Below are 11,761 nucleotides of genomic sequence, written 5' to 3' on the forward strand. Positions count from 1 at the left end.
GCTAGAAATTAGTATGATGTCATGTTCAAAAGTTTCATTCATTCAAATCAAACAGCTAGAAATTAGTGTGATGTCATGTTCAAAAGTTTCCGTACATTGCTGGATTATTTTACGACATTATGTGTGTTTTGCTTGAATGATTACGTGCAACTCTAGCATCTTGCACTGTTCGTAAATTTAAGCATTCACTCTCGTTTACTGTTCGTAAATTCAAGCATTCACTCTCTTTTTTTGTCATTTATTATGCAATTGGAGTTTAAACCCGCCATTAAAAGTTAATTACATTTTGTTGGTAATTTTAATGTAAATCAAAGAAACTTGCTACGTTCTCTTTGTTTTCTATTTTCACCCTTCCACACCCACTACTTTTTCTCCTATTTCTTACCCATAATGTCTCTCAAAGGTAGGGCTGGCAAAGGGTAGGGTCGGAGTCGACCCAAAAAACTGATATGGTACTTGGGCTAGGACCCGATATCATCGGATGTGGACGTGGAACCGAAAATATAGTGTGGTACCCAAACCCATACATGATCTGAAAATTAAAATATCTATGTATTTAATTATATTTTATATATTGGACCCAAAAAATATTACATGGATTTGGACTCGAATAATATTCAGGTCCAAGATTCCGACCAGGACTTGACCTGTTGGGTCCAATTTTTGGACCCACACCCTGAACCAGCTTGGGTCTACCCCTCAAGTCCCGAATCGGGTCTAGGTGTATTGCCACCCCTACTTAACGGTAGCCAATGGTACCTACCCCTCTCACTAAGGTGGCAATGGACCCGCCTGAGCCCAACCTTGGCTCTTGTCCTTATAGTGCAGTCCCAACTCCGACCTTAGCCTTGTTAGAGCCGGACTAGACTGGGCTTGGCCAGGCCTTTATTTTTTAGGGCTGGGCCAACCTGGTCGGGCCTGGCCACCTCATTCCAGCCCTACCTCTCACACATTATGTGCCACTCTCTCTCTTAAATGTAATTAATGGTAACTACCGATTAATACTCCCTCTCTCTCTCTTAAAGGATTAATCTTTTGACTCTCGCTCTTCTCCGTTGCCCCTCTCCCCCTCTCTCTCTCTCTCTTATTTTCACAAAGGAATTTATTCTATGTTTAGAGAGGAAACGAGGCCAGAAATCTTGTGATTATTTTCCACCAAAAACTGTTTTCAAAGAAACAGAATTCCCAAAAAAGTTTTAAAAATTTTTTTTTTTTTTTTTCCGCACATTAAGAAATGCAGGCTCTTTAATAAATCTATTTTTAAATGGATTTTTCGAATTAATTTTTAAAGATATATAATCGATGATGAATATGAATAAATAAATAAATTTTAAAAACTAAAAAATAATAATTCTATTAAAAAAACATTTAGACTGATAGACCACATGTTTGCATCCATCTTTAAGATGGATGCTTTATACTTCTGGACCGCAATATAGAAATGCGGTCCAGCCCGCTTGAAACAATTTTCCTTTTCTTTTACTGTTAATGCAGCTTCTCGTAAGGCACGTGCCACCAACTGCTTCTATATATCCCATCTCAACCAAAATTTCACTCATTTTCCATTCTCTCTCCACTCTCTCTCTCTCTCTCTCTCTCTAAAACTCTGTAACGTTTTAATGGTGGAGATTCTTGTTTTTTTTGTAAGGAGTCTCTCTCCCATGTTCCTTTTATCTATCTGCGAAGCTCCTTTAATGGTTGGCGTTACCCATCTCCCTTTTTTAGAAGTTTGAAGTTAGACTCCAGTTTTGTGACAGTTTCCTATAAAACTTCTACCAGTCCTTTAATGGCGGAAACGCAAATACGCGTCGTATTTCTTGCGAAGAAAGCTTAAGAAGACTGAGATTTTGCCAATGAATCCTTCCATTTTTCCCTCCGTGAAGCTTTTAAGTGTCCTTTAATGGTGGTTTGAAATCGCTGATGTGATCTCTGATGAAGGCAATTCAGTTGGACTGTAATTCTGGTTCCATTTCCTTCCAGTTTCTATTATTTCAAATTCTCTTTCCAGTCCTTTAACGGTGAAAGGCTTGTATTCCTCTTCTTAATCAACATCAAAAAGATTCAATCTAGACTGTAGTAGTGTAATTCCACGCAATTTCCTGCAATTTTCCATGTTTTTTCAAGATTTTACCGGCCCTCTGAAAGCGAAAAGCGTTTGCGCCTCATCCCAATCTTCCTGAAAGAAAACTCCATCTATACTTCAGATTCACCTCCATTTCCTTCAATTTTCCATGTTCTTTGAAGCTTCTCCCTCTCCTTTAATGGCGGAAACTCTAAATCCCTTCTACAACCTCCCTTTCTCTGATCCTTTTCAGCTTCTTCAGAATCCATCTCAAAATCTCACTCCATTATACAATCCAGGTACATTTGAACCAATTTCTTAGAAGAAAATTGCCATTTTCTGTTTATTTATTGATTTATCTGCATTTTTTGCTCTTCTTTTTTTTTCACACTTGTGGCTCTATTGTTGCAGGGTTTAATTCGATCCAGAGCTTTCAAGAAAACGAATTAATTCCTCGCAATTTTAATGGGTCTAGAAAGAGAGGGAGAGAGGGAGATCTGGTTCATGCCTCAATGGACGGTTGGATTTGCCCGGGATTTAGATCAACGGTGGAAACGTCTAGTGCTTCATCCTGTACAAGTAATGTTACTATCGATCCCGAAATTCATGCTAAAATTCAAGGGCAACATCAAGAAATTGAAAGACTTCTTCTTATCCATGTAAGTTTTTGTTAAATATTATTACTGTTGTTATTTTTTTTGTTGGTTTATTAACTTGCATTTTTCCTGTAATTTCTACTTTGTTTCTTTTTTGGGTTTATTTCAATTTCTTTTATTCAAATAAACCAAATTTTTGGAAATATACCCCACTTTTTTGTCCTCCTTTATTACTTACCCTAATCATGTGATTGTTATCCTTAATAAGACCTTTTACTTTTATTTACTATATTTAATTCTAGTAGTTCTCATTTAAAAGTACCTTTTTGGATTACTACATTTGTTTTAAATTTTCTTAGGGCACATTGTTTCGTAAGAAATTTTTTTCGTAAAAGTATTTTCATACGAAAGAACTCTTTATGTAATTAGGTATTGAAAATTTTTTCATACCAATTGGTCCATAATAGAAAAGTTTATCAAAAAAGTAAACCAGTCGCGTGATAATTTTTTGTACCAAATCATGTAGAATAGTTCTTTCATGTGAAGATATTTAACGATCAAATTTTCATACGAACCAAATACGTCCTAACATAAATACTATATATATATAAATGATGTACTTTGGATATAAAGAACTCAGAATCACTCTTATCCCTCATATTTTAAATCGGTTGTTGTAAGAGTTCAGAGTTTAAATCTGTGGTGGTAAGAATGGTATTGACTAGACAAATAAAACTTTCAAAGAAATTTTTTTTGACTTCTATGATCCTTCTCAAACCATCTAATTCATCTTGTAGTTAGAAGTAACTACAAATTTTCTTACACCAAAAAAAAATGGTCTCATAATTTACAATCTTAATAATAAATTGAAATCATTAAGGCCGATTTTTTTATACCAAAAATAAATGATCTCATAATATACAATCCCAATAATAAATTGAAATCATCGAGGCGAGGAAAAGGGTTCTTCTCGGTTTCATGCAACCTTTTGAACTCTAATGCATCAAGATTCTGTGATACCCCGCAAAAAATGACCATTATGCCCTGTTTTAGGACCTATCCCTTTTATTTTTCTTTCACAAAGACTATTCTACCCCTCTTCCAAAACAAAGAGTTTTCTTCCTCAATTCTAATCGCCCTCGTTCTCTTCGTGGAAGGACACAATATGCCACTCTTCCAAAACTGCCCCTCTGTTTTTTCACACAAAAAAGCCACTATACACCCTTAGTCGGCTACTCCCCACAACTAGTCACATAATAATTTCACCTTCTTGAAATCACAATTTTCCGTCATAACCACAGTGCTTCATTTTAAGGGAAAACATGTAATGAGAATATTTATTTTTGATATAAGGTGATTATAATTAATCATGACCATTGAATGTGAAATTGGATGATTACATTTGATTTATTGACCAAGCTCAAAATTTAAAAGAAATTTTTTTGATCTTTGTGATGCACCTAAACTATTAGATTTCACATTAGTTATAAATAATTGCAATCTCTTTGTATTAAAAATAAATGGTATCTTTATATATAATTCCGGATTCTAAAATTCTGTCCAATTTTTGTCCCAGTTTAAAGGCGAATTAGTATCTGAATTTCACCAAAAACATTTCCTCTTTGAACAATTTAACACCTTATTATCCATAGCTCTAAATAATTTCAAAAATACTCATAAAAACTATATAATCTTGAGTTGGAATAACTATAAAGGAGTAAAATGTTAAATAGTACATCTCTTATGGATATTTTGATAAATATTGCAGACGGAGACAATGAGATTCAAATTAGAGCAAAAGAGGAGGATATATTGGCAAAACCTGATGATTTTAGCGGAGAGAGCAGTTGCCAAAATAATGAAAGGAAAGGAGGAGCAGATAGAGGAGATTTCAAGGCGAAATGCCGAACTGGAGGAGAAATTAAACATCCTCCAAATGGAAGGCCAAATTTGGCAGAGCCTCGCCAAGAGCAACGAGGCGACGGTGGTGGCGCTGCGCCGTGACCTTGACGAGGCAATGGCCGGACGGACAGACGACGACGTCGTCGGGGACACAGAATCCCGGTGTGAAGGCAATGACGAGGTGGACGGAGATGGGGGGTTTACCGTTGGGCCGAGGTGTAAGGCGTGCGGGACGAGGGAGAGGAGGGTGGTGGTACTGCCGTGCAGGCATTTGTGCGTTTGTGAGGGGTGCGAAGTGGGTTTGGAGAGGTGCTTGATTTGCATGGGCAAGAAGAGCGCAACCGTACACGTGTACATGTCGTAGAGTTGGGACGTAGATCGATGGCTGTGATGCCTTTAGTTTTTGTTCTTTTTCTTTAGTACCGGAGAAATTAAGCGAAGAAAATGTACAAATGATAATTGAAACTGTATAAAATGTTGTACTTTCTCCTCTCTCTTTCTTGTTCCTGGACATTGAACCTAACCATTCAGCCCTTCTTTTCTTTTCTTTTCTTTTTTAAATAACGTAAATATCTAACCTACTAATTATTTGAAAGAGAGGTTTTACCAGGTCTTGTGAAAAAAAACCTTAAAGTGTTATGTCAAAACTTCGCCAGAAAACACTTCCACCTACAGTAATGAAATTTATAACTCAAAAAATAGTGCATATCCCAATGGATGGCCTAGATAAAAATAAAATTGATGGTTCAGATAATGTGTTACAATATATATATTATTTATAGAGCTTGAAATCTTACTTTTTCACAATTTTAAGGTTCTTTAACACCGTAGAATTTTTCTTTGACACCGTAGAATTTTTTGTGAGATTTGAGATGCGGTTTTATTATTTTTCAATAAGGGCTAGGCATTATTTTAACATTTTCAGCAGTTCAAGTATTAATCGTGTTTATTTTACATATTTTTTTTAAGGGATTCTTGAAGTGTGTTTTGATCAATCTCATGTTTTTATAATGTTGACCTGCAATGGATGTCAATTCCTCTCCTTGAATGCTCTATGAAGTTGTTGCCAAGGTTGATAATGGAATTAATTCTTTGAGGTTGCCAAGCGCTGGTAATCGATCCTGGCCGACCGCAGAGAGGGTGGTAGACCCACCAACCCGTGATAATTGGGTTGGGTGGATCCTGTCAGTGGATTTCTCAGTGGTTCGACTAACCAGCCAATTGGCTTGGCCCAAAACCAAGTAGACCAATGGGCTGGGTCAGGTCGACCTCAACAATAAGAACAATCCGATCCGAACTGACCTGTTTACACCACCAGACATAGTGACAGAAGTGGGGCGGCGATAAGCAAGGCTTCCAATGGTATATGGGCGGGGCAATCAATGGTGGAGAGCACTTGAATAACTTTCCCTAACACTGACAAATTGCCTATGCATCATGGTGTCACACTAAGTGCTTTCTCCTCCTTATTCAAGTAGAATAGATGTTTAAAACTATTTCGACCATTAATTGTCTATAGAGATCAATGTTTGCCAGTTTATGTGGGCGTCGTCATCATCATGAAAATCTTTTTTCAATTATTTGGAATCGGTTAGGATTTATGAAAGTTTTGATAAACTTTTACATTAGTAGCTTGCCCAACATAGCCCACCTCCCTTACTCAAACAGATACGTTTAAGAGAAAGTTTAAGGTCCTCACCCTCCTTAAACCACTCCGCTGATTTATGTGTCACTGTATAGCAAGGTTATTGTGCTCTTATAACACACAATTAGTAATGTTCAATGGAAGCATTTGACAATTATCTCTTTAAATGCTCACCAATTAGTTTGTAATGCGAGGATTAGGTCAAGGACATGTTTTATTTAGCAAGAAATGCTCACATAGTTGAACTACCTACTTATTTAATTTCCCTCTCCTTCTTTAAATATCATTTGTAATTGGTGTAAATCTCCTTACAGAAAATCATTTTTTGCAGCTAGACTGCCAAGATACCTTAAACATCATGAAAAAAAAAAAAAAAGCGAGTAGAAAAGGGTTTGTTTTTTCTTTCAACTTCTGTTTGCTCCTTAGGTCATTTGTGTAAACTTTGTGATAATAGGAATTTCTTCACATCAATGTTATGGAGATTCTCGATGCTCATTAGATGGCAAAAAGTATATGAATGTGATAATCAAGGTCCATTATAAGTCCTATATCCTAATTTCAGCCAAGTCACTGTTAATCTGATTGAAATGATCCAAGCATTAGAATACCATCTATAGCGTGAGGCATCCAAATTTTAGAACAGTGTTTTGATAAATCGTATATTTCAGTAGGGACTAGCCCAAGCCGGACCAGATCAGGAGGCTGGCGATTTGGGCCAGAATACCTTAAGATTGTCGATGTCTCCCAATTTTCTCTTATTTTAACTTTTTTGTTAAATATGCTCTATCCAACTCGAAATCACCCCAGTCGAACTGGGGGGACTTGGAATTGGACCCCAGTCGAAACTCCATTCAAATTTTTAAAGCGCTATTTTTTAGAGTATACGCCTTATTTACAATCATCTCTTTTAAGGTTTCTGTTAACGGTCACAATGATTGTATGTGTTAGCCTTCTAAAATGTTTGTTACACCTACTGCTACTGCTACATCACATTGCAAGCTTTCTTTACATAATGAATTTATAATAATGCTTAATCAAATTTGAACCACTGTTTTGCCGTCTTCTTTTTTGTTTTTAAACTTTTATCTTTGTCAGTAAATACTTTACAAAAAAATTCAAAGAGCATTGGCCGACAAACCAATTTGCGAACTGATTCAGTTTTGACTACAAAGGTCCAATGCATGAGGATATTTCCAAGATATAGAGAGCAAAATAAAAAAAAATAAAAAAAAACAAAAGGATAGAAGATAGGGTGAGATTGGGATGACACATGACATCCACATTCGGATGACCCAACAACTTTAATCAATAAAAACAGCAATGTTATTGTCTTGTGGTCTATGGTCCATTGGTGTGACACCGATCTTGTATGGAGAAAGTTGAGGGTACGATATGCAAAAGCTGACCTATCATAATGAAAGATTATTTCTCGTTGTTGTTATTATTGACCAATGGCATATTCTATTGGGGAAACATTTCCACATGTTTGCGTGCGCATAGGACATGCGTTTCGGAGAAGTTCCGATTTTTGATGTGGAGTTATAACCAAATGTATTTTTTTATGTTATAATTAATGTGTGACATTGACATCTTCACTGTTATAGTTAAAGGTATCAATAAGCCAATAACAAGCGCGACTTTAAAAAACTATAGCCTAAGCCACAAAACGTAGCCCTAGGGCTGAGCTAGCTATCACAGCCTAAGATAGGGCCGGCTAGGGTCTAGGGCAAGGCCGTGATTCGGGTCGGCCGGGCTCCTTTTTTCCTTTATTGTCTTCCATTATATTTGGCTCAGTTAGGCCTTAATAAGGCCGGGGCCAAAGCCTCCTTGGACCGGTGTGGACTAGGCCGAGCCTCAACCGTCACTATAGGGACTAGAGCTAGGAGTGACCCAGACCATGCCTGGTACCATTGCCAGCTGTACTCTTAGACATCCAATCAAAATTGAACTCTTCGATGTCTCCAAATCTATATAAATTACATGTGCCTAAGATCCCTGAAATACTCTATTCTATGAGTACCAAGTATGGTACTTTTTTCAAGCGTGATTGCAAGAGTCTCAAGTCATATTGGGTTAGGGCGTGAGGGCCACGGCACTAATGTCCAAGGTTTGAATCCAACGTCACCCACCAAAAAGTTAAGTAAGAAAAAGCAAATAATACGCGTTAGTGGCCCACAAAATACTAGGCAAATGGGCACCGCGTCAAATTGGGATGAAAACTTTTAGGACACCCTCTTCCAATTTATCCTTATATACATACACAAAAGCATGGAAATTCCCCCCACAAGACAACAGGTGGTCCTCTTTAAAGTGAGCCACTCTCGCATAATGCTTCCCCCCCCGGTTGTTTCCAAGAAAATGACACCCTTTTCCCACAACAATTTCATAGGGCTGCGGCCCAATCAAATTAAACAAAGTCTCACCTCAGAACTCATCAGAAATTGCAGTTCCGGAGTCGAAAGACCTCCAAATCGTTCATCTCGACCATAACCATTATGGTTGTGAAAAAACTTAAGCTTTTTTTAAGCTCTAAAAAAAGTGTATACCATAACGTATTATCTAGACTGATAATTTTCAAGTGCTCAAAGGTCCACATGATTTGTACTTTTTTTTAGCTACAAGTTTCATAATCGGTGGTAAAAATTGACTTTAATATCATCATAGAGATTTCCCGAAAGTATTTCCAAGGCAAGGTTTCGAGGTGAGGCTTTAGTCTTTTTCTTTTCGTAAGGGCAAGGCCATGTAAAAACGACACCCACACACATATATATTTCATAGGCTCTATGTGTGATGTGTCTCTCTCTCAATGCCATTTTTTTCCACTGGATGTTTATCATTGGCTACAAGTTCATGGACAAGTTAGAGAAAAGCGAGAGAATTGTTGCATTCATATTGCTAATGGGTGGCTGGCTTAGGCGACTAGGTGGGACCGGACCTGACTTCTAAAGGAGCTGAGTGAAATGGGCCCCAAAAAACAACTTGTTATTTGAAAAAACAAACAAGGGAGTGAAAGTCTATGCTAACATCCATGCCTTCTATAGCAAGGAGAAAGAATAGGAAAGGAGGTGTGATTTTCTCATGGGTTTTGGTTGCACCAAAACCATCCATTTTACCTTTCAAGATATTGGTCCACATGACTTTCAATGGGAAAGAGGACACCCACTCACATGTTTTGATTTTTATTTATTTATGTTTCCTTGGGGGTAATTTAGTGGAAGGGTTAGATAACATGAAACCCGAAAAAGCTATACTGTGGCATTCTGCCGCCTTGACCATCTAGCTTTCTATCATTCCTAGATATTTTGATGTCATTTATGTGTGAGGATTGATATTTTGTATTTTGTAGAAATAGATCTATCAAGATAGAGTCAAAAGGATAATTTCAAAGGGCCAAAGGCCTGACTGGCTTAAGATTTGAAAGAGTGTTTGGTGTAGGTAGACTCGCTTGACTTGACTTTTACGGGGGTTCGGGGGCTGTAGCCTCCGAAAAAAATTTTGAATATCCGTACAAAAGTATTTTGATAATTTGTACTATTTATCTATGACTCAATATATATCCGTACATGGGTATTTTGCTAATTTGTACGGGACTGTATATATTGTAGCGATGAGGTTCTTTTTAGGGTTAAGGGAAAAACGTTGATTTCTTTGTAATCAGATAACATATATGCGTGAGGAAAAGAGAACTATTAGAACCCTATTCTCCATTGCCAGTAAAGAAGCTCTCATCTCCCGTAGATGTAGGCACGTTGTCGAACCACTTATATTTTTGTGTTGTGATTGGTTGTCTCTTTCTTTTGTGTTTGTTTCTTCTTTTTTGTTTTTGTGGAATTTATTTTGTTTCTACAATTTACGAACAAAAAAACATACAAATGAAATTTCTCTTTCTTTGAGCTTAGTTACAGTTATCTCTTATAGATTCATTTTCTCTATCGTAATAAGTTTCAAACACGATAATAACTTGAAAACATCCCAGTAAAAGCCAATTTATCTCAATATTTTCAAGTTTTTTGGTTATTAACATGATAACAAAAGGAACTTTTCTTGATATAATGTGCATATTTTGAAAGTGAATTTGGCAGCTATAACTTGGAAAAAAACATATCTAAAAACAACTCTAAAATCTCAATAAGATAAATGAGGATTGCAAGGAATCGATGATGGATAAGTAAGTTAAGACCACTAAGTTTGTCAGTAATTTTTTATATTTTAATTTTATTACAAATAAGAAATTAAGATTATATTTTATTATTATTAAACATATTTATGTTTTGATTATGTATAATTTGAATTTTCCTTTACTATACCTATTAAAAAACATAAGTTAGAAAGTACTGGATTTGAACGTAAAACTTAAGGGTTGAGGGACTAAAAGAGTTTCATACCACTAGGAGGATCACCTTTGATGTAAAATCAGACAAGAAAACTAACAAATGTACCTACATATAGTAGAATTTGGACGGTCAAGATACGGTAAGTGCGCCTAAAATGGCAGGATTTAGGTGATGATAATGGCGGTTTAACTCCACGAGAAGTTTTGGGTGAGTCTGCCAGTTCATCTGTCGGCAGGGATTTTCAAGGGTTTTAGGGCTTCAAAAGCAGCACAATAATGCGGATCTTTGAATAACTCGAACAAATTTTTGAATAACTCGAACAAATTTTTCACAATCTCATGATCGTAGCGGTCTACGCGACAGACATTAGGGGTGGCAACGGGTCAGGTCGGTTCTGGGTCCGGCCAGCGGATCCGGACCTGAGAGGATCCGAACGATATATATACATGAGTAGTTATTTCATACAACGGTTGTATAGTAATATAATGTAACAACTTTCGAAAAATCCTATTAGCCCCATTTGTTTGATCCAAATTTCATCCTAATAAGCAATTACATAAAAAGAAAACTTTGCAAACACAACTTAGAATGTATTTTTTTAGACCAATTAATATAGGTTATCCATTTTGTTGAGATGCTTAGATCTAGGTCTTAGAACGATCTTTTTCGTTCCAAATTGTTTAGATAATTTTATTATCATTAGATTAACAATAGTAAAAAAATAAAAAATGATTTTGAATTCACAAAGGCCTAGATCTTATAATTCATCAAATGGACGGTCTAGATTCATTGTTGGAGGGGACTCATTTTGACCATATATAGGGTGAAAAATATTTTTTCCTTTGTTTAGATCGATTATTGAGATGAAGAGAGTGTGTGCAAAATTTTGTGCCATACTAATTTTTAGAAGTGTGGTTGTATTATACCATGATAAAATTGTTGCATGAAATCACTGCCTATATATATGGGCAGTGATTTCATACAACGGTTGTATAGTAATATAATGCAACAACCTTAAAAAACCATGCTAGGGCCAGTTGTTTGATCCAAATTTCAAAAGAAAAAGTTTGTATAGGGTCGAGGCTATAAACAATCAAATTAGAGCCCGCCTCAAAATTCTCACTAGAAGAGGTTGTTTTTATGCCCAAATAATTTTAAATTAATCATCAAGATGTATGGACATGAGAAAAAAATAGATCTTAAGTTTTGAAATAGTGCATCT

The 11,761-nt window shown here is 36.3% G+C and overlaps 1 protein-coding gene across 1 annotated transcript; it reads left to right on the forward strand.

Annotated features, from left to right (window-relative positions):
* Positions 1 to 1,697: 1,697 nt before the first annotated feature.
* Positions 1,698 to 5,052, forward strand: LOC18447242 (putative BOI-related E3 ubiquitin-protein ligase 3). The gene is made up of 3 exons (XM_006857343.4): positions 1,698 to 2,361; positions 2,474 to 2,721; positions 4,427 to 5,052. Exons 1-3 carry the CDS (start codon positions 2,232 to 2,234, stop codon positions 4,922 to 4,924), a joined length of 876 nt encoding a protein of 291 aa, XP_006857405.2. The 5' UTR covers positions 1,698 to 2,231; the 3' UTR covers positions 4,925 to 5,052.
* The last annotated feature ends 6,709 nt before the right edge of the window (positions 5,053 to 11,761 follow it).

This window comes from Amborella trichopoda, chromosome 7 (genome assembly GCF_054954075.1).
Source record: "Amborella trichopoda isolate Santa Cruz 75 chromosome 7, AtrichopodaSantaCruz75HAP2 v2.0, whole genome shotgun sequence".
Classification (NCBI taxonomy): Eukaryota; Viridiplantae; Streptophyta; class Magnoliopsida; order Amborellales; family Amborellaceae; genus Amborella; species Amborella trichopoda.